This window comes from Mchenga conophoros, linkage group LG18, assembly GCF_057382185.1.
Source record: "Mchenga conophoros isolate Kocher_MC1m ecotype Shallow Benthic linkage group LG18, M_conophoros_male_GT1.1, whole genome shotgun sequence".
Lineage (NCBI taxonomy): Eukaryota > Metazoa > Chordata > Actinopteri > Cichliformes > Cichlidae > Mchenga > Mchenga conophoros.
The window spans coordinates 5,101,973-5,124,918 of NC_140543.1; the positions used below are offsets into that span (position 1 = coordinate 5,101,973).

Sequence of the window (22,946 nt, forward strand, 5' to 3'; positions counted from 1 at the left end):
TGATCGGATATAGGGTCGCATAGGGTCAAAAAAATCGGATTTAATGCGCTTTCGCCTGCAGTGTGAATGTAGCCTTAGTTAGTTCTTAGAGTTTGGTTTCTGTGTTCCCCTCTATTTAGTGTCTGTATCATGTCTCTGTGCATTTCCTGTTTTATTGTGAAGGTCCATGTCTTATGTTAGTGTGTTCTGTTCACATTTCCCCCTGTCTCGTGTAGTCAATTAGGATCAGCTGTGTCTTTGCCATTCCATGTCTCCCCCTGTGTGTATTTATACTATGTGTCCTCGTGTGCTCCTCGCCGGTTCATCTGTGTTTTTTCCTGCATCATTCTGTGTCGTCTCCCTGCATCTCCATTTTAGGTTTCAGTTCTGTGTTGTGTTAGTTTTTTCCAGTTTAGGTTTCACCTCCTGCTGGCCTCCGTTGCCCGTTCCTAGATGCCCCTGGTCTCATATCGCACTGGACTTCATCACTGGTCTCCCACCATCCTCAGGTAACAGTTATTCTGACCATCATCGATCGGTTCTCCAAAGCTGTGCATTTCATTGCTCTGCCTAAGGGGATTAGGTGCAAGAGTTGTTAAAATGTATAATTAAATAATAGATGGATTCAATAGCAAACTGTGCCTCGTTCTCAGATGGACAGCAAGTGGAATGTGATAGATGAGATGAGGAGATGGAAGGAAGAAGAGAGGCAAAGAGTGATTCACAGGCAGAGCTTAGTTTATTTCCCAGTTTTGGTCACCGCGCTGGGAACCATAAGGCAACAAATCTTTGCGTTTTATTATTATCTCATAACACTTGTTTAATCAGCTACCCTCTCTCCTGTGGACTGTTTAATCTCTACAGTCTCAGATCAACACAGCCCTGCCCTCCAGCACTATCAGCAGCAAGAGCAGAAGCAACCCCCCAAACAGCAACATTGTACCCCATCAGGTAAAAAATGGGCTACGTTTGCTTTGCATTGTGCCCACCTGATGACAGTGATGTAGTGTGATGTGATTCCATATTAGATTCTTGATGAATGTGGGTTGTTGTTCTTCAGCCTGCTTCTATGTGCCCTTTTTAACTGTGAGCACCCGCCCCTTTAAACATCTCTGCACTGCCCTGACTAAATGTATATATAAACTGTCTCTATGGTTTACAGTCTGAGTCTGACAAGCTGTCAGCTGTTCATTTCTGCTATTTGAATTGTTAAAAGAAACAAACTATTCATTTAGCAGATTAACAAAAAGAATAGAGGCATCCAGTTATTGACATTTATATTATTTAGTTAAAGGTTTGAACAGAAAAACAATTAAACACAGAGCCTCTTCCTGCTTTCTGGAATGAATCGCAGCATGAAAACCCTTCCTCTTCTTCCTGCTCTCTAGCTCAGCACCTCCTGTCTGTCCATATCGTTCTGTGTTCCCTCCCCTTTAGATCTACATTATGAAGATGGGTGTAACCAACATGTGTTAGAGCTGGCAGGCCCCATTCACAGCAGCAACACTTGTTGTTCAGATCAGACCAGTTTCTATATTAAGGAAGTGAAACTTACACAGTCACTGACACTGAGAGGAGAAATGGCGCAGAAAGGAGTTCAGCTAGACCGAGAAACCTTCTCTTGTTCGATCTGTTTGGATCTACTGAAGGATCCGGTGACTCTTCCCTGTGGACACAGCTACTGCATGAAGTGTATTGAAAGCTTCTGGGATGAAGAGGAAAAGAAGAAAATCTACAGCTGCCCTCAGTGCAGACAGATGTTCACAGCGAGGCCTGTCCTGGTGAAAAACACCATGTTAGCAGTTTTAGTGGAGGAGCTGAAGAAGACTGGACTCCAAGCTGCTCCTGCTGATCACTGCTATGCTGGACCTGAAGATGTGGCCTGTGATGTCTGCACTGGAAGAAAAATGAAAGCCTTCAAGTCCTGTTTAGTCTGTCTGGCATCTTACTGTGAGAAACACCTTCAGACTCATTATGATTCACCTACATTCAAGAAACACAAGCTGGTGGAGCCCTCCAAGAAGCTCCAGGAGAACATCTGCTCTCGTCATGATGAGGTGATGAAGATGTTCTGCCGTACTGATCAGCAGAGTATCTGTTATCTCTGCTCTGTGGATGAACATAAAGGCCACGACACAGTCTCAGCTGCAGCAGAAAGGACTGAGAGGCAGAGAGAGCTGGAGGTGAGTCGACAAAACATCCAGCAGAGAATCCAGGACAGAGAGAAAGATGTGAAGCTGCTTCAACAGGAGGTGGAGGCCATCAATCAGTCTGCTGATCAAACAGTGGAGCACAGTGAGAAGATCTTCACTGAGCTGATCCATCTCATCCAGAAAAGAAGCTCTGATGTGAAGCAGCAGATCAGATCCCAGCAGGAAACTGAAGTGAGTCGAGTCAAAGAGCTTCAGGAGAAGCTGGAGCAGGAGATCACTGAGCTGAAGAGGAAAGACGCTGAGCTGAAGCAGCTCTCACACACAGAGGATCACATCCAGTTTCTACACAACTACCCCTCACTGTCAGCACTCAGTGAGTCTACAGACTCATCCAGCATCAATATCCGTCCTCTGAGCTACTTTGAGGATGTGACAGCAGCTGTGTCAGAGGTCAGAGATAAACTACAGGACATTCTGAGAGAGGAATGGACAAACATCTCACTGACAGTCACTGAAGTGGATGTTTCACTGTCACAACCAGAGCCAAAGACCAGAGCTGGATTCTTAAAATATTCATGTGAAATCACACTGGATCCAAACACAGCACAGGAAGAGCTGTTATTATCAGAGGGGAACAGAAAAGCAACATTAATGGAACAACAACAGTCTTATTCTGATCATCCAGACAGATTCACTGGATGGTATCAGGTCCTGAGTAGAGAGAGTCTGACTGGACGTTGTTACTGGGAGGTGGAGTGGAGAGGGAGAGTTGATGTAGCAGTCGCATACAAGAATATCAGCAGAAAAGGATGGGGTAATGAATGTGTTTTTGGATATAATGACAAATCTTGGTCATTAAATTGTTACAACAACAGATTTACATTTTCGTACAACAACATCCAAACTCCTGTCTCAGGTCCTCGTTCCTCCAGAGTAGGAGTGTACCTGGATCACAGAGCAGGTATTTTGTCCTTCTACAGCGTCTCTGAAACCATGACTCTCCTCCACAGAGTCCAGACCACATTCACTCAGCCGCTCTATGCTGGACTGAGGCTTTGGCGAATTGGAGACACTGCTGAGTTGATTAAAGTGAAATAGACTGAAGTCTTTCATATTGTTGTAAGTTTAAATCTGTATTTTAGTTCCCTTTTAGTTTCTCTCCATCATTATTGTGGTATTTATGTGCTGCACATAAATCAGATGTCAGTCAAACATTATGGGCAGTACCTCGACATCTTCAACATGTTGTCTTGATGTTTTTACGTTTTATAGGTGGAGCTCTTTCCTGTGTCTGTTCAGCCATGGAGACTATCAATGCTTATGGATATTTTTATTTGAAAAATTTCTCCACATGACAACATAAACTTCTCTATCTTCTAAATGTTTACTGAATATTTTTCTTAGGTATTTGTATGTTGTTGTTTCTCTTCACTGATCTTAACAGAGAAGTCTACAGACCTTCCTTTATCACACAGATTTTATTCTCATTTGTACATTTATAAAGAAAACAATTAATTACAGAGCAATAAGAAATTTTAAGAAAGTGCACTATATCATAATTTATAGTAAAGTGTATTAAAGCATCGTTAGTTAGTCACTTATTTAGTTTGGAGCTGTATCATCTGACACTGTAGAAACATTTCCTCCAGCTTCAGCACAGAATGTTAAAAACAGAACTATTAATGAGAACAAACAGTAGGAACACAGTATCAGCAAACATCATGGCTTAAAATGGAGAGTAAAAATCTAAAAAGAAATAAACAAATTAGTAAAAAGGATTTCCTGTTGACATGTTATTGGTCCTATCTTGTCTGCAGCACCTCCAGGATGCTTCTTATATGTTTCTGGTTATTTTTGCACCAATTTTAGTTTTTGTCAGTAGGAAGTTCAAGTTCAACTCAGTGTGTTTGTTTGTTTTTTTCAAACTGATGCCTGACCTTGAACACCAAACATCTGTCAATAAAGCAATGATATAAAATGCTTATATTAGTACTGAAAAACTGCATATCCACTTTACAAATATAAATAATGATATAAATCCACAGCTGAACTGGAGGAGCAGCTGATCTAGTTCACTCATGTGTTTCTGGACTAAGAGTTGGAGCAAATACCTTATGATTCAGTGATGTTTGTTTTTGTTAAATATTTTGTAGATCCAAGAGTGAGTTTGACTCATGATGATGATGTTCCGAATTAAACAAAGTTGGTCACAAATTCTTCAAAGCTGTTTATTAAGAATATATTCACTTGGACTCATGAGACAGGCTTGTGATCCAAGGGAGCCATCAACTGGACAATTACTGACATGACAACAAAAAAGCTAAGTACAGAGGGGGGAACAGAGGTGAAAATACTTGCTTTAAAGGATTGTAATGTTTCCTTTTAAAATAAGTCTCTAAGGTCAGACAAAGGGACAGAAACTCATAGCTTTCTACCAGCCCAATGACAAAACTATAAGTTGTTTTTTAACATCTACTTTTTCATCTATTTGGCAGTCACAGTGAAAAGTATAAACATTGGCACGCTTTGTCTTGTGATTCTGCTGTTCGTAAAAAATGACCATGCGCAAAGTACCAGACTTTAAGGCTTTGACTTGATGCCAATGGCCTGAGGAGGACAGTATTACCCTTGGACATGTGTAGTCTGCCGTCTACTCAATAGAAGAAGAAGAAGCGCGGAAATGGCACAACTGTCTTCAGTTTCTGGGAGAGTTTAACAATGAGAGACTGATGATGCAGAAGAAATCTCCGTGGTTAAAAACATTAAAAACAGTCGTCCAGGATGATGAGATCCGCCACTGGCTCAGACTGCTGTATATCAGCCGGAGACCCGAGATGAAGTCACGCAGCAGGTATGTAAAACTGTGATGTTCTCAATGAACTAACACAGGAACGATCTGAGCTCAGTCTGTAAGCTAACAGGCTAAAATCAGAGAGCAGCTAATCAAACAAGTGCGTCCGTTTTTTTTAAAGGTCAACTTTTAACAATAGACTTTCATGAGACACATCAAAACCAAACAGGGAGGGAAAGCTTCGGTTTTCTGCACTGTGCCACAGTTCGCTGTCTGCTTCGGTTCACGACGCCTCACTCCGGGGCTACAGACAGTTCTCTGCCGCCTGTGGTGCTCCTCACCTCCGTCTGCACCCACAGACTTCCCGAGGTGGAGGCAGGCCGGCAGGGACTTTGAGAGATGGGCTTTACTTTTAAAAATACCCCTTAATCAGGGTCTAACTCACTAAAAGATGGCCACATGTCTCTCTCCAACTTAATCTCTTTCTTTTAAGTAATTGTTTTTCATTGAAATGAAATTAATTGTTCAATAAAATGATTACATTTATAATTGAATTAAAGTTAAATGAATCAAGGTGATTTTGACTTTGCTAGTTAACAGGAAGAGAAACAAACTTACACAGGATAAAATGAAATTTGGAGCCAGCAGAAAAAGTCAGATCACAGACAAACAGAAACATTCCTCTTTGGCTAAAATAAAATGCAGATTATTGCTCATCTGCAGTTTTAATCATGGTGAATAATTTATGATTCAGCCAAGTAAGATTCTTCTGTGTGGAGGTTTTTCCCCTGTCAAAAGGCATTGACCATTACCTTCATCTAAACATGGAATTTAAGTCATGTAGTTGCCGTTGTTTGTTTTTAAAGAGGTCATAATATTTTTGTGATGGTAGAAATTTATCTTCAAAGTAATAGTTATAAAGTGAATTAATAAGACTTTCCAACAAAGAGAGGGAGTCACATGGTGCTTCTGAAACATTTGTACAAACCTCTCTCACATATGTGAGCAACATGCTCACAGTGTACAGCCCTGCTGACTGAGGCTGCACCTTTACCTGTCTAATCTTTTTCTTTTTACTTTGTTCCTCAAGTCCCACATCAACATGAAGTGTAAGGAGGAGGAAGATCTGGCTGGCCAGCAGGTCTGGAAGCAGGAGAGGAACTTCAATCTGGACCAGGAGGACACAGATCCCCCACAGATCAAAGAGGAACAGGAGGAACTCTGCATCAGTCAAGAGGGAGAACAGCTTGTAGTGAAACACGAGGATGAAGGCATCGTCGTCTGGAGCGGGGAAGAGCGGCTCAGACAGCTGCATAACATCTGGAAACCTGAGAAAGATTTACAGACCAGCGGTAAAACTGTAATCGCTTTTCTGAAGTGTTAACATTAATATTAAACCTACAGTTTGTATCAGTCAGATCTATTTAATGTGTATTCGTGAAAACATGACAGGGAGTTTTAAATGGACTGGTTCTTATATAGCGCTTTTCTACTCAATCTTGAGCACTCAAAGCGCTTTACAAAACTTGTGCATTCACCCACTCACTCCCATTCGCACAAGCACATTTTTCTTAGTGCTTTCTACCAACATTCAGACACACATTCCACAGATCAAAGAGCAACTTTTGGCAACTTGGAGTTAGTATCTTGCCCAAGGATATTTGAAATGCAGACTAGGTGAAGCCGGGAATCGAACCGATCAGTAGATGATCTGCTCTACCGCCTGAGCTACAGCCACCCCCAATAGTGAAGATTATTTTGAAAAATATCAAGATGTAGATCAGTTTCGAGATCAACTCCAAAATAGATCATCAGTCAGTCAGTAATAAGTGAGTTCTTTTTTGTTTGAAAGGTTTTTTTTACTCTTAATGTTGCTGAAAAATGTCAGAACTCAAGTTCTCATTTGCATCAGAGTGCACAAATAACTTCATTTTTACACACTTTTAATTTCACCTGCAAATGTGAGCAACATGCCCTCATTACAGACTTTAACTAAAACTTTATCTTCTCAGAAGTGTTTTTCTATAATTACATTTTTTTTATTGTTCGTTTAGAAGCAATAGTGGAGAGACTGGCTGACTGCTGCAGAAGAAATCTGCTCTGAGGTTAACAGAACGTCTGATCGTCCAGTATGAGATCAACCTTCAGCAGAGACTGCTGGATATCAGCCGGAAACCCGAGATAAAGTTACGCATAACAGGTAAAACTGCGATGGTCTCAGTGGACTAACACAAGAATACAACTCATGTAGGACCTGATCAGAGCTCAGCTTGTAGGCTAACATACTGAAATCAGGGAGCGGCTAATCACACAAGTGCGTCTCTTTTTTACGGTGAACTTTTAGCATTAAACAAACCTTGAGACCGAGAGAAAGTGCCTTTATAGAAGATTTATTTAGAAGATTAAGATAAAGGAGGCAGGGAGGGAAAGCTTCTGTTTTCTGCACTGTGCCACAGTTCGCTGTCTGCTTCGGTTCACGACGCCTCACTCCGGGGCTACAGACAGTCCTCTGCCGCCTGTGGTGCTCCTCACCTCCGTCTGCACCCACAGGCTTCCCGAGGTGGAGGCAGGCCGGCAGGGACTTTGAGAGATGGGCTTTACTTTCAAAAATACCCTTTAATCAGGGTCTAACCCTACAAGACCATCGTGCCTCCCCCACCATCCTCACCTCATTTTAAAATGTATATTTTTCAACTGAATTATATTTGGGTTCAAGAAAATGATGAAGTTTTTAAAATAACTTTGTAATGTTCTAATAAACAGTCTTAACTCGAACTAAATCAGCTCAAATCTCACAGATGTCAGTGTTATTCACAAAGCATGGAAACATAGTTGTTAGTTTTGCCACAGCAGGCAAACTATGGCTGCATGCTCCAAAGAACAGGAGCACAGTAACTGAACACACTCTTAGCACACTTACATCTGATTTTGGGAACAGTTAACAGATCTGAACCTGATGACCTGAGAGGTTTAACTGGGTCAAAGGTCGAGAGCCAATTGAAAACTGTCCGGTTAAACCAACTAAATGATGAAACCTTTGATTTAAAATGTCATGATCAACAGTATCAAAGGCAGCAATGAGATCAAATAGAACTAAGACTGAAACTCTGAGTCCCTAATAATCTTCAGATCACTGATGACTTTAGTTGGGTTGATTCTGTGCAATGACTGGCTGTGAAACCTGACTGGTACTTATCTGCTATGGCACTGTGAGATTTTCAGTTTAATCTACAACAATGACAAACATTTACTTGCAGCGTGAAGCTGGCAGCAGCTACCTGAATGATTTGTACTCTGAACTTTCCTAATAAGAGTATCAGAGCTCGAGAGTAACTTACACTTTCATTTTTCACATTTGTACAGTTTAAATTTCACTCCCATATGAGGACATGCTCAGAGTGGACTATATTTGCTCAGATGTGTTTTCCTGTCATCACATTATTAACCTTTTTCCTCAGTGACCCTTTGTTCCTCAAGATCTCCCCCTAACATGAAGTGTGAGGAAGAGGAGGGCCTGTATGACCAGCAGGTCTCCAACCAGGAGAGGAACTCCAGTCTGGACCAGGAGGGCCCAGATCCTCCACAGATCAAAGAGGAAGAGGAGGAACTCTGCATCAGCGATGACGTAGAAAAGATTGTACTCAAACAGGAGGATGAAGGCCTCATCTGGACTGAAGAAGAGCAGCTCAGACAGCTGGATAACATCTGGAAACCTGAAATGAACTTACACAGCAGGGGTATGTAAAACCGTAATGGTCTTACCTAAAAATTAATATGACTTTAATTCATTCAATAAAGATATTTTGGAAACACATCAGAGTTCTTCAAGGCCAGTGTTTAAATAAACTCAGCTGATTGTTAGTCGAGGTTTTCTGAGAGCTTCGCTGCTTTTTATCCACATATTTTAATCCTACTTTTAAATTTCCCCTTCTGTCTGATGTTTGTCTTATCATTTACATAAACATCTTTCCAACAGTAATTGGTGGACAAACTGTGATTGGTGCATAGAAATTTACTAACGTGTTAGAAGTGAGTGCATGAAATCTTATTTTAACAGTTTCCAGGTCTGGGTAAATGATATGATGATATTTCTGATGATATTTTGATTAAACTCTGTTGTAGAGTTGGAAATGGACAGCTGTAGACACCACTGCCGAGTAGTCATTCTTGTTATACTTCTATATTTATCTAAGACAAGTAATTTTGTCCATTTGTCACCTCAGCTTTCCCACAACAGCATGAATGTGAGGAGGAACTGGTTTTTGGGGACCAGGAGAGAAACTTCAGCCTCGACCAGGAGGATCCGGAGCTTCCACAGATAAAAGAGGAAGAGGAGGAACCTTGCACCAGTCAGGACGTAGATCAGCTTGTAGTGAAGCAGGAGACTGAAGGCATTATTATCTTCATGGTGGCTCCTACTTATGAGGAAAGTGAGCCAGAGCTGGACAGTGAACATCTCCTTTCTTCCAGCTCTCCTGAACCAGAGAGCAGAGATCAGCAAGACAACTTTCCTGTGTCAGAGAGTCAGCGTAAAACTGACACAAGTAAAAAGTTTGTGAAATGTGAGATTTGTGGAAAAACCTTTGAGTACAGATCCAAACTAACGAGACATATGAGGGTTCACACAGGTGAGAAGCCACATTCTTGCAGCACCTGCGGAAAAAGATTCAGCCTGATGATAAACTTGAAAACTCACATGAGAATCCACACAGGTGAAAAGCTTCATTCAGAGGATACAGTTACAAAGACACATGAGGATTCACACTAGTTAAAAGTGGGAGAACTGTCAGATGAAGCAGTCCACTGAGAAGCCAGATCAGAGCAGATCAGATGACCTCCTTCCTTAAAAAACTCTGTATTGTTTATTGTATGTAGGGGTGGGAGATATAGCCTCAAAATAATATTTCAAGAAACTTACATTTAAAAAAAATAATGTACATTTTATCAGCTCGGCAGGCAGCAGCATTTATATGTGTAAGTAAATGATGGATTTTCCATCTTTCTCTTCCAGTGAGCTGCTGTCACTGATGACAGCTTAGCTAATTCAAAGTGTGAAAATGTGGCCACCTCAAGGTGCTTGATATTGTAAGGTAAAGACCCAACAATAATACAATGAAAACAGAGAAAACCCAAACAGTCATATGACCCCCTATTAGCAAGCGTTTTGGCGACAGTGGGAAGGAAAAACTCCTTTTTAACAGGAAGAAACCTCCAGCAGAACCAGGCTCAGGGAGGGACCCCCATCTGCAACAAGGAAAGTTTTAAGTCTAATCTTAAAAGCTGAAGGCTCTGCCTCCCATTCTACCTTTAAATACTCTATGAACAACATTATAGTGCAATGTTAGTGACACGGCATACATGAAATATGAGCACATAAGTATCCTCAGGGGTGTTTTTCCTGGAAGTTTTAAGAAAAGTGTATTACAAGTGCTTACACTCTAGCTTAATATCCAAAATAACCTTGTAATGCGGAGCCTGCACAATTCTGTCATATAAGCAGAGGTGGAAAGTAACGAATTACATTTACTTGCGTTACTGTAATTGAGTAGTTTTTTTGTGTATTTGTACTTTTTAAAGTCATTTTTCAAGTCTGTAATTTTACTTTTACTTAAGTATATATTTTAAAAAGTATTGTAGTTCGCTACGTTTTCAATCACACCCGTTACTGAGTAAATTAAAAAAACCATTGCGCTTCGGAAATACTGCAGGGAATGATGGGTAGTAGAACAAATTGGCGCTAAGGTCACGTTAAAGATGGAGTCTGACATCGGTGTTATGGATCCAGTGAAAAAAGAAGCCCCGTCGAATTCTGCTGACCCTGAACTCGAAGAAACGGATGTGAACCCCTGGCCGTATTTAAGGGACCATTTCGGCTTCAAGTGCAAGAAAGGCAACAGCTTTATTATGCAGTGTAAGCTGTGTTTGCCCAGAGAGACCGAGTTAGCAGCTTTTAAAAATTCCACATCAAACCTGCGCAAGCATGTGGAGGTAAGTTAAATACAACTCGTACCGTTATGGTAGCAAAAAGGCTGTGTTCAAATTAATCACATTAAGTTAAGACATCTGTGAAGAACACAGATAACGTTGGTTGGTACTAGCAACTTGCTGTAATCGGGCACGTTGTTGTCCACGCAACTTACATTTTTTTTACTGGGTTGGTAAATTGCCAAAAGAAAATGTGTTTACCTACGTTTTTCCTGTTTGTTAATAATAAGAATTTATTTAAAAAAAGAGTTAAATTAAAGACAGAAGCGGCTACTTTCTTACTTAACCCACATATGTTCACACTGCAGGCAAAAGAATAACAGAGCGCTCACTTACCTTAGATTAGTCAAAGACAGCTGACTTCTGTTACTTGTTAATTAGCACTTGCAACCTCCCGTTAACTAGCCTGTTACTGTCCAATAAAAAAAACCCACGAGGTATATTGGTATAATTTACCAGCGGTAGCTATGTAATGCATTGATGTCTTATTAGGGACATCAAAAAACTTTCTCTCAAACTTAACACTGGCCTGCCTGCCTCAGCTGCCTTCGAGCGTCTCTTTAGCTGTGCTGGACTACTGTTCACTGCAAAGTGAGCAAGGATGAACTCTACTAACTCTGAAAATCAACTGCTCCTCAAAATTAACAGGAAGTTCAGAGAGTAACACTCTAGGATGGATACAAAGGAACTTTAATCTAGAGGTACAGTAGGGCAGGGCCAAGTTTAAAAAATTCAAAAACATTTTTAAAGCAGCTGCCGTTCAGTTCAGTACTTGTTCTCTTATTTGACAGTTTAGAACACATTCTCATGTGAAAGAATGATATGGTTTTGTATTGAAAACACTGTGATACCTGACGGTTTGGTTTGGTTGATTGGTTTGGTGACCATTATCCATTTTCATGTATAGACTTGCAGTTTAACTGCCACTGCACTTTAATTTGTAAAGTTTTTCTTTTCACTAAAAAAGAACTACTTTGAGATTTATATCCCACTGTCCTTTTTTGCACTACTCAGAAGCGGCTGTCCTCCTGCTGACAGAAAAGTAACTATGTAACTTTTACTCTGAGTACATTTTAAATGAGCTACTTTTTACTTTTACTTGAGTACATTTTTAGACAGGTAATTTTACTTGTACTTGAGTAAAATTTCAGCAAAGTAATAGTACTTTTACTTGAGTAAAATATTTTAGTACTCTTTCCACCTCTGCATATAAGGAAAAGAAATTCTACCTGGTTTGTTTCATCTTGGGTCGAGCTTTTTAACCTCCTGCTTTTCCACCGTGTAGCACATCAGTAATTTCCATCCACTGACTGCTCTTGCTGTTATATGAAATGTAACTCGCGAGTGCTCCAGTGATGCATGGTTGAATCATTTGTTTACCTTTGGGTCGCACATCACTGCTGCTAGTATCTCCTGCTCACGTGCCTTCACAGCCCGGTTGTACTCAAGTGTGTTTTTGCTTAAAGTGTTGTAACAGGTTTGCTTTTTTCACTTTCAGTGGGAAAAGTTTTCTTGCATATTTTGCGAACATTCAGCTACCAAACTGTGACTGGAGCCCGACATATGGCTCTGGCTGTGAGACATGACTGGGGTTGACTCATTGGGGTGAATGCAAACACATGATGTTCCTCTAAACACACTTTTTTGTAAACATTTATACCAGTATTATTGCAGATCATATGATATGTCACAGCCCTAATTCTGTTTGTTGCATATTCCATTAAAACCTGTAATGAAGATGAAACACGTATTTACATTCATTTGATGTGATATTTGTATCGTGTTGAGCTGTGGAGGTGACAAAAAAGTTGCTGAGATGTTTTATTTTTTTGTTTAGTGGAGAGGTTTTACTCCACAGAGTCAAAGCTGGAAAGAAACACACATGAGACCAAACATTTTGTGATTTAATCTTGATTTTCATGAAGACTGAATTTCAGCATGTGCTCATCCTGTTGATTCGTATGTTGGTGTTGGTTATGTGTCTTAAAAGTGAAATAAAGATTTCTTTAAAACTTCTTGTGGCTATTTTTTTAAGGCACAATCTTTACAACATGAAACAACGTCTGTGAAGCACATTTTGTACAGTGGGCAGGGAGACTTGCCCATCACTGTGGTGGTGGGGTGGATGAGATTTGCCTGCGGTCCCTTAAGGCTCTGTATGTTGTGGGTCTGTCCTGGTTGTCCTGCTCAAACATTGTATGGAAGTTGAGGTCAGTGCCTTCAGACCGGCCAACTATGGTGGTAATCATGGTCCCCTGTTTTATGAAGGGAGTGTAGAGGGTATGTTTGCACTTCAGGCCTCCCTAGGAAGGTCTATATCTGTAGTCACTTTCACTGTTTTCTTATTGCTGTTTCAAATTGTTGTTTCTGTTTGTAGCCTTTTTATTGAAGGATTTTGGTTTATATTATTAATATGTGCATTTGTTGTTATTAATAATATTTGCTTCACTCTCCATTTGATGTGTTTTTGGTATGTTTTACTTTTAATTGTTCTACACTCAACAAAAATATAAACGCAACACCTTTGTTTCTGCTCCGATTTGACATGGGATGGACATAAAGACCTAAAAGTCACTCCAGATACACAATATAACCATCCCTCCCAAACATTGTTCACAAATCAGTCTAAATGTGTGATAGTGAGCACTTCTGCTTTGCTGAGATAATCCATCCCACCTCACAGGTGTGCCACATCAAGATGCTGATCTGACATCATGAGTAGTGCACAGGTGTACCTCAGACTGCCCACAACAAAAGGCCACCCTGGAATGTGCAGTTTTATCTCACAGCAAAATGCCACAGATGCCACATGCATTGAGGGAGCGTGCAATTGGCATGCTGACAGCAGGAATGTCAACCAGATCTGTTGCCCGTGCATTGAATGTTCATCCCTCAACCATAAGCCGTCTCCACAGGCGTTTCAGAGAATATGGCAGCACATCCAACCGGCCTCACAACCGCAGACCACGTGTAACCACACCAGCCCAGGACCTCCACATCCAGCAGGTTCACCTCCAAGATCGTCTGAGACCAGCCACTCAGACAGCTGCTGGAACAATTGGTGTGCACAACCAAACAATTTCTGCACAAACTGTCAGAAACCGTCTCAGGGAGGCTCAACTGCATGCTCGCCGTCCTCATCGGGGTCTTGACCTGACTCCAGCTCGTCGCCGCAACAGACTTGTGTGGGCAAATGCTCACATTCGATGGCGTCTGGCACGTTGGAGAGGTGTTCTCTTCACGGATGAATCTCGGTTCACATTGTTCAGGGCAGATGGCAGACAGCGTGTGTGGCGTCGTGTGGGTGAGCGCTTTGCTGATGTCAATGTTGTGGATCGAGTGGCCCATGGTGGTGGTGGGGTTATGGTATGGGCAGGCATCTGTTATGGACGAAGAACACGGGTGCATTTCATTGATGGCATTCTGAATGCACAGAGATACCGTGATGAGATCCTGAGGCCCATTGTTGTGCCATACATCCATGAACATCACCTCATGTTCCAGCAAGATAATGCACGGCCCCATGTTGCAAGGATCTGTACACAGTTCTTGGAAGCTGAGAATGTCCCAGTTCTTGCATGGCCAGCATACTCACCGGACATGTCACCCATTGAGCATGTTCTGGATGTGCTTGACCGGCGTATACGACAGCGTGTACCAGTTCCCACTAATATCCAACAACCTCGCACAGCCATTGAAGAGGAGTGGACCAACATTCCACAGGCCACAATTGACAATCTGATAGACTCCATGCGAAGACGATGTGTTGCACTGCATGAGGCAAATGGTGGTCACACCAGATACTGACCGGTTCTGAGTCCCCAGACCCCCAATAAAGCAAAAAACTGCACATTCCAGGGTGGCCTTTTGTTGTGGGCAGTCTGAGGTACACCTGTGCGCTACTCATGATGTCAGATCAGCATCCTGATGTGGCACACCTGTGAGGTGGGATGGATTATCTCAGCAAAGCAGAAGTGCTCACTATCACACATTTAGACTGATTTGTGAACAATGTTTGGGAGGGATGGTAATATTGTGTATCTGGAGTGACTTTTAGGTCTTTATGTCCATCCCATGTCAAATCGGAGCAGAAACAAAGGTGTTGCGTTTATATTTTTGTTGAGTGTATGATTATGTTTATGTGTGGTTTATAATTATATTTAAGTTCTGGGTTTTTTTTATGAATAAAAGTGACTTAACTTGTCAGAGATATGAGACTTTGGGCATTTCCCCTTCTGTCTTATTCTCAGTGTCTTGTCTCCATGTTTATTTACCTCTGTGTTGCTATCTTTGTGTCTCTGTCTCTTTCTCTTCCCCTGTTCAGTGGGATTTAAGACTTCCAACAAATAATTTCAAAGGGTCAATTAAATTTTAATAAAACCATTTTACTCAACACTGCACTCTAATTTTAGCATTTTTTTTTTTACTCAATCATAAAAAGATTCATCTTAAAAGATGTTTTAGAGACATTTTTATTACTTTTTTCTCTTTCTTTCTTTCTTTCTTTCTTTCTTTCTTTCTTTCTTTCTTTCTTTCTTTCTTTCTTTCTTTCCTTGTTGTTTTTTAGCCATCAGAATTATTGTCTGAAGGCCAAAAAAGATGCCCAACTAACTTAATTTACCAAATGGACCATCACGGCCTTGCCATATTGGTCTATTTGATCAACCTTTGTTATTATTTATTTATTTTAATTTATTTTCAGCTGTTACAGATAGGACAGACATGACTGGGGGATAAGAAAGAAAGAAAGAAAGAAAGAAAGAAAGAAAGAAAGAAAGAAAGAAAGAAAAGGGGAAGAGGGACAGTGAGAAAGGGCACTTAAAAAATATCTCTCAGGTCACCTGTTGAGAGAAGAAAATAAGAGAAAACAAGCAAAAAAGAGAGCAACATAATAACACAACACCATTGCAATAATCTAGCTAAGTGTAAATAACAGTAAATATTAAATACTGAATGTGATTGTGCAGCACGCAAGATTGACATCGCACAATGTGGTTTGAGGTAGCAGCCAAGAAAGGTGTAGCTTGTGTGTGTGAACACCTGTGTGGATGAGTGCTCGTCTATTCAAAAGGCTTCTCCATGTAACGATCTGCTGGTGTGGGGAGCCACAGCCCCGTCCCCCAGGGCATGAAGCAGGCATGGAGGAGATCCAGGCCCCAGACATCCAGAGGCCCCCAGAGTGCGAGCGCCCAAAGAGGACCACCGGAGGGGCAACCGTGCCACCTTCCTGGGAAGAGCTGAGGAGAACCCCAGATGAGGGGTCACCCAACAGCCACAGAGCAGAAGCCAGAGGGGGCTGCAGTGACGTACACGCGGGCTCTGCCGGCAGTCAGCTGTGCCAGAGTGAATCGAGCCCCCGCAAGGGGCCCGACCGAGCCACAGGCACCAGGCCCCACCAAGCAGCCGTACCGGGGAGTGAGCTGGTACAGACCTGAGCGTCCAGCCCTGGACACCAAGAACGCACCGATGTCTGAGTTCATCAACCAGGGAGTGTGGTGAGGGGAAATAGGCCTCCATACCTTGGAGGGCCTGAGATGTTCCAAGGGGGTGGAGTGTAAGACCCGAGCTGACATATAGACACAGACGAATAGGCGCACACAGACCTAAACATGCATTCCCACCCTCATGCACACATATACAAATACTCGGTGCTCATCCAACCTGGATACAGACACAAATGGACACTGTACATGTACTGTACAGCACGGCCTCTCCTGAGAACCCTCAATGTCTACATGCATTTAAAACTGAGAGGTGGGCACCGGCGCCAGAGGTGAGGTTGAATACAAAGACTGTCCTCTGGACACCGTATAACATGCCCGATCCCAAGGCCCTATATGTATGTGTTATGAGAGTGTGAGTAATGTGGATGTCTAGGTTGTGGAATAAAATCAGTCTGCTGATAAAACAGTGAGCACAGTGAGAAGATCTTCACTGAGCTGATCCATCTCATCTCATAAAATTGAGGCACAGGTGACCAGGAGGGGACAGAGGGGGAACGACCTTTTATTGCTTTTTTCTACAACAATTTCTTAGTTCAGCTGCAGTATTTGATATCCTGTAATGACTAAAATGATAATTTAAACTAATTTACATAAAAAGATTGTCTTTTAAATGTTAAGTTTATTTAACAACTTTAAAGGCTGAGCAGTGCTATTTTTAAATGAAAAACTCACAGGCTCACATGTTCCAGGATTGAATTAGTGTCTGATAACCCTCCCTCTTCCTGCTCTCTAACTCAGCACCTCCTCTCTGTCCACATGTTCCCTTGTTCCCTCCCCTTCTGATCTGCAGTTTGAAGATGGGTGCAACCAACATGTGGTGACGTATAAGAGCTGACAGATCCCATTCGCTACAGAAACCTATGTTGTTTAGATCAGAGCAGTTTCAGTTCTGAGGAAGTGAAACTCACACAGTCACTGACACTGTTGGGTGAAATGGCGCAGAAAAGTGTTCAGCTGGACCGAGAAACCTTCTCTTGTTCGATCTGTTTGGATCTACTGAAGGATCCAGTGACTATTCCCTGTGGACACAGCTACTGCATGAAGTGTATTGAAAGCTTCTGGGATGAAGAGGAAAAGAAGAAAATCTACAGCTGCCCTCAGTGCAGACAGACTTTCACAGCGAGGCCTGTCCTGGTGAAAAACACCATGTTAGCAGTTTTAGTGGAGGAGCTGAAGAAGACTGGACTCCAAGCTGCTCCTGCTGATCACTGCTATGCTGGACCTGAAGATGTGGCCTGTGATGTCTGCACTGGGAGAAAAATGAAAGCCTTCAAGTCCTGTCTGGTGTGTTTGGTCTCTTACTGTGAGAAACATGTTAAGCTTCATTATGAATGTCCTGCATTTGACAAACACAAGCTGGTGGAGCCCTCCAAGAAGCTCCAGGAGAACATCTGCTCTCGTCATGATGAGGTGATGAAGATGTTCTGCCGTACTGATCAGCAGAGTATCTGTTATCTCTGCTCTGTGGATGAACATAAAGGCCACGACACAGTCTCAGCTGCAGCAGAAAGGACTGAGAGGCAGAGAGAGCTGGAGGTGAGTCGACAAAACATCCAGCAGAGAATCCAGGACAGAGAGAAAGATGTGAAGCTGCTTCAACAGGAGGTGGAGGCCATCAATCAGTCTGCTGATCAAACAGTGGAGCACAGTGAGAAGATCTTCACTGAGCTGATCCATCTCATCCAGAAAAGAAGCTCTGATGTGAAGCAGCAGATCAGATCCCAGCAGGAAACTGAAGTGAGTCGAGTCAAAGAGCTTCAGGAGAAGCTGGAGCAGGAGATCACTGAGCTGAAGAGGAAAGATGCTGAGCTGAAGCAGCTCTCACACACAGAGGATCACATCCAGTTTCTACACAACTACCCCTCACTGTCAGCACTCAGTGAGTCTACAGACTCATCCAGCATCAATATCCGTCCTCTGAGCTACTTTGAGGATGTGACAGCAGCTGTGTCAGAGGTCAGAGATAAACTACAGGACATTCTGAGAGAGGAATGGACAAAGATCTCACTGACAGTCACTGAAGTGGATGTTTCACTGTCACAACCAGAGCCAAAGACTAGAGCTGGATTCTTAAAATATTCATGTGAAATCACACTGGATCCAAACACAGCAAACAAAAAGCTGTTATTATCAGAGGGGAACAGAAAAGCAACATTAATGAAACAACAACAGTCTTATTCTGATCATCCAGACAGATTCACTTGGTGGTCTCAGGTCCTGAGTAGAGAGAGTCTGACTGGACGTTGTTACTGGGAGGTGGAGTGGAGAGGGGGAGTTTATGTAGCAGTCGCATACAAGAATATCAGCAGAGAAGGAGGGATTGAATGTGGATTTGGATATAATGACAAATCTTGGTCATTATATTGTAACAACAACAGTTTTACATTTTTGTACAACAACATCCAAACTCGTGTCTCAGGTCCTCGTTCCTCCAGAGTAGGAGTGTACCTGGATCACAGAGCAGGTATTTTGTCCTTCTACAGCGTCTCTGAAACCATGACTCTCCTCCACAGAGTCCAGACCACATTCACTCAGCCGCTCTATGCTGGACTGATGGTTGGAGACACTGCTGAGTTGATTAAAGTGAAATAGACTGAAGTCTTTCATATTGTTGTAAGTTTAAATCTGTATTTTAGTTCCCTTTTAGTTTCTCTCCATCATTATTGTGGTATTTATGTGCTGCACATAAATCAGATGTCAGTCAAACATTATGGGCAGTACCTCGACATCTGCAACATGTTGTCTTGATGTTTTTACGTTTTATAGGTGGAGCTCTTTCCTGTGTCTGTTCAGCCATGGAGACTATCAATGCTTATGGATATTTTTATTTGAAAAATTTCTCCACATGACAACATAAACTTCTCTATCTTCTAAATGTTTACTGAATATTTTTCTTAGGTATTTGTATGTTGTTGTTTCTCTTCACTGATCTTAACAGAGAAGTCTACAGACCTTCCTTTATCACACAGATTTTATTCTCATTTGTACATTTATAAAGAAAACAATTAATTACAGAGCAATAAGAAATTTTAAGAAAGTGCACTATATCATAATTTATAGTAAAGTGTATTAAAGCATCGTTAGTTAGTCACTTATTTAGTTTGGAGCTGTATCATCTGACACTGTAGAAACATTTCCTCCAGCTTCAGCACAGAATGTTAAAAACAGAACTATTAATGAGAACAAACAGTAGGAACACAGTATCAGCAAACATCATGGCTTAAAATGGAGAGTAAAAATCTAAAAAGAAATAAACAAATTAGTAAAAAGGATTTCCTGTTGACATGTTATTGGTCCTATCTTGTCTGCAGCACCTCCAGGATGCTTCTTATATGTTTCTGGTTATTTTTGCACCAATTTTAGTTTTTGTCAGTAGGAAGTTCAAGTTCAACTCAGTGTGTTTGTTTGTTTTTTTTTTCAAACTGATGCCTGACCTTGAACACCAAACATCTGTCAATAAAGCAATGATATAAAATGCTTATATTAGTACTGAAAAACTGCATATCCACTTTACAAATATAAATAATGATATAAATCCACAGCTGAACTGGAGGAGCAGCTGATCTAGTTCACTCATGTGTTTCTGGACTAAGAGTTGGAGCAAATACCTTATGATTCAGTGATGTTTGTTTTTGTTAAATATTTTGTAGATCCAAGAGTGAGTTTGACTCATGATGATGATGTTCCGAATTAAACAAAGTTGGTCACAAATTCTTCAAAGCTGTTTATTAAGAATATATTCACTTGGACTCATGAGACAGGCTTGTGATCCAAGGGAGCCATCAACTGGACAATTACTGACATGACAACAAAAAAGCTAAGTACAGAGGGGGGAACAGAGGTGAAAATACTTGCTTTAAAGGATTGTAATGTTTCCTTTTAAAATAAGTCTCTAAGGTCAGACAAAGGGACAGAAACTCATAGCTTTCTACCAGCCCAATGACAAAACTATAAGTTGTTTTTTAACATCTACTTTTTCATCTATTTGGCAGTCACAGTGAAAAGTATAAACATTGGCACGCTTTGTCTTGTGATTCTGCTGTTCGTAAAAAATGACCATGCGCAAAGTACCAGACTTTAAGGCTTTGACTTGATGCCAATGGCCTGAGGAGGACAGTATTACCCTTGGACATGTGTAGTCTGCCGTCTACTCAATAGAAGAAGAAGAAGCGCGGAAATGGCACAACTGTCTTCAGTTTCTGGGAGAGTTTAACAATGAGAGACTGATGATGCAGAAGAAATCTCCGTGGTTAAAAACATTAAAAACAGTCGTCCAGGATGATGAGATCCGCCACTGGCTCAGACTGCTGTATATCAGCCGGAGACCCGAGATGAAGTCACGCAGCAGGTATGTAAAACTGTGATGTTCTCAATGAACTAACACAGGAACGATCTGAGCTCAGTCTGTAAGCTAACAGGCTAAAATCAGAGAGCAGCTAATCAAACAAGTGCGTCCGTTTTTTTTAAAGGTCAACTTTTAACAATAGACTTTCATGAGACACATCAAAACCAAACAGGGAGGGAAAGCTTCGGTTTTCTGCACTGTGCCACAGTTCGCTGTCTGCTTCGGTTCACGACGCCTCACTCCGGGGCTACAGACAGTTCTCTGCCGCCTGTGGTGCTCCTCACCTCCGTCTGCACCCACAGACTTCCCGAGGTGGAGGCAGGCCGGTGTTCCAGATCTACTGGCGTTTAGATCAACTGGCGTTGGTCGAACAGATGTGTGGCAGTCTTGCGTTTCAGTAGCTCCTACCGACAAACCAGCAAAAAAACGCCAAATGTGTCACCTGTGACACTTGTGAGGTTATCTCAAACACACTCCGTCAGTCTTGATGCTGTTGAACAACAAAATGCTTAAAAATGTGGCGAGTTTACCTGGTGATATCCTCATGCGCGACGCGATCGCGAAAACAGCAAACAAGTAACACCACGCCGTTGTTGTTCACAGGACACAAAGAGTAAACGATCGGGAGACTCTTGTCGTCGTCATCGTTCCCCTCGCACGGTTTATTCCTCCGAATTCAGCGTTTTTGCTTCACAACTACAGCGTGCTGTTTACTTTGTGCACTAACATGGAGTCGAGTCAACCAGCGCCACCTCTGGCCAAGTGCCACAGCCTACAGCCAGATCAACCTGTGACACACATCTGCACCACGTTTGAATTCGTGTCATGCACATTTGTACCTTTCAATTGTGTCTGTTTGTGCGTCATGCAAATAAACCTTTGAAAAGAATGAAATGATATCATATATTTATTATCAGCCTACATTTGTACAAAATTCCAAATTATATACACAAAGTCATAGAAATCACCACTCCAATTGGTCATCATGATTTTAATATTCTCTTTTTCCATAACAATGAAATACGCCTTGGACAAATATGACACATCAATATTTCATTAGTGTTGTAACATCACATGTCGCTAGCATAGTCTGTCTGTGTCTTTTCCCTGAAAATGAATATTTCCAGCCAATATAGGCAATTCATCAACATGGCTGGAGTTATATACAGTCTGTATAAGTGTGGTTAATCTAATGAACATTTGTAAGGAGACGGCAGTAACTTTGAATTCACAGCAGTTACACAGTGATTAGTAATAAACTGCCAGTGAGAGTGAGTGGATATGACTGTTCCCACCACTAACACATGACCATAGCCCACTACTAGATTAACTTGTGACACATCTGCACCTGCTGCTATGATCACAGTGAGTAGAGGCTGAGTGGCTGCACTTACCCCTGGTACATCCAAATCTGCCCACAAACATGTTGAAAGATGCAATGCCAGCAATGTGGATTGTCAACACTAAAAACAATCAGTAAGCAAAAACAACAGGGATCACTTTTTTCTGTTTATTTAGCACCCACAACATTTGTAGTCGCCTTCTGCACAAGGGAAGTCCACACACACCGTGTGGTACCACTTTCCACAGAAGGTGCAATCTGCAAGATTGAATGAGATTGTCAGAGTCATTGTCTGGCTGTTTATTACTAATCACCTGCTGTACATTCACAGTAACTGCCATCTCCTTACAAATGTTTATTAGATTGACCACACTTATACAGACTGTATATCACAACCAACTCTAACATGTTTGTTTGCAGAGGGCAGACACAGACAGACTACGCTAACGACATGTGATGTTACAACACTGGTGAAATATTAGTGTGTTCACGACATTTTTCGTATGGGCAAAAGTATTGATATCAGGATGGTGATTCTTATGTGTATGTCATTTGGCATTTTGTACAAATGTAGGCTGATAATAAATATATGATATCATTTCATTCTTTTCAAAGGTTTATTTGCATGACGCACAAACAGACACAATTGAAAGGTACAAATGTGCATGACACGAATTCAAACGTGGTGCAGATGTGTGTCACAGGTTGATCTGGCTGTAGGCTGGGGCACTTGGCCAGAGGTGGCGCTGGTTGACTCGACTCCATGTTAGTGCACAAAGTAAACAGCACGCTGTAGTTGTGAAGCAAAAACGCTGAATTCGGAGGAATAAACCGTGCGAGGGGAACG

General features: G+C 41.6%; 3 protein-coding genes and 1 pseudogene across 3 annotated transcripts; 3 read left to right on the forward strand and 1 right to left on the reverse strand.

The window, feature by feature from the left end:
- The first annotated feature begins 247 nt into the window (after positions 1 to 247).
- On the forward strand, positions 248 to 3,907 carry LOC146553001 (tripartite motif-containing protein 16-like). Its single transcript, XM_085255397.1, has 3 exons — positions 248 to 488; positions 844 to 930; positions 1,417 to 3,907. The coding sequence occupies exons 1-3, from the start codon at positions 248 to 250 to the stop codon at positions 3,228 to 3,230; spliced, it is 2,142 nt and encodes a 713-aa protein (XP_085111523.1). The 3' UTR covers positions 3,231 to 3,907.
- Positions 3,908 to 6,017: 2,110 nt separating this feature from the next.
- Positions 6,018 to 13,363, forward strand: LOC146553002 (uncharacterized). The gene is made up of 4 exons (XM_085255553.1): positions 6,018 to 6,283; positions 6,978 to 7,123; positions 8,382 to 8,660; positions 9,147 to 13,363. The coding sequence occupies exons 3-4, from the start codon at positions 8,414 to 8,416 to the stop codon at positions 9,689 to 9,691; spliced, it is 792 nt and encodes a 263-aa protein (XP_085111679.1). The 5' UTR covers positions 6,018 to 6,283; positions 6,978 to 7,123; positions 8,382 to 8,413; the 3' UTR covers positions 9,692 to 13,363.
- On the reverse strand, positions 13,014 to 14,624 carry LOC146553003 (uncharacterized; annotated as a pseudogene).
- A 1,918-nt stretch (positions 14,625 to 16,542) lies between these two features.
- On the forward strand, positions 16,543 to 19,105 carry LOC146553004 (tripartite motif-containing protein 16-like). The gene has a single exon (XM_085255466.1). The coding sequence runs from the start codon at positions 17,346 to 17,348 to the stop codon at positions 19,002 to 19,004; it is 1,659 nt and encodes a 552-aa protein (XP_085111592.1). The 5' UTR covers positions 16,543 to 17,345; the 3' UTR covers positions 19,005 to 19,105.
- The last annotated feature ends 3,841 nt before the right edge of the window (positions 19,106 to 22,946 follow it).

Coding starts and splice junctions, on each gene's coding strand:
- LOC146553001 (XM_085255397.1), top strand. CDS start 248: ATGTCTCCCCCTGTGTGTATTTATACTATGTGTCCTCGTGTGCTCCTC. Junction 489..843: donor TGGTCTCCCACCATCCTCAG/GTAACAGTTATT, acceptor TAATCTCTACAG/TCTCAGATCAACACAGCCCT. Junction 931..1,416: donor GCAACATTGTACCCCATCAG/GTAAAAAATGGG, acceptor CCTCCCCTTTAG/ATCTACATTATGAAGATGGG.
- LOC146553002 (XM_085255553.1), top strand. CDS start 8,414: ATGAAGTGTGAGGAAGAGGAGGGCCTGTATGACCAGCAGGTCTCCAAC. Junction 8,661..9,146: donor AATGAACTTACACAGCAGGG/GTATGTAAAACC, acceptor TTGTCACCTCAG/CTTTCCCACAACAGCATGAA.
- LOC146553004 (XM_085255466.1), top strand. CDS start 17,346: ATGGCGCAGAAAAGTGTTCAGCTGGACCGAGAAACCTTCTCTTGTTCG.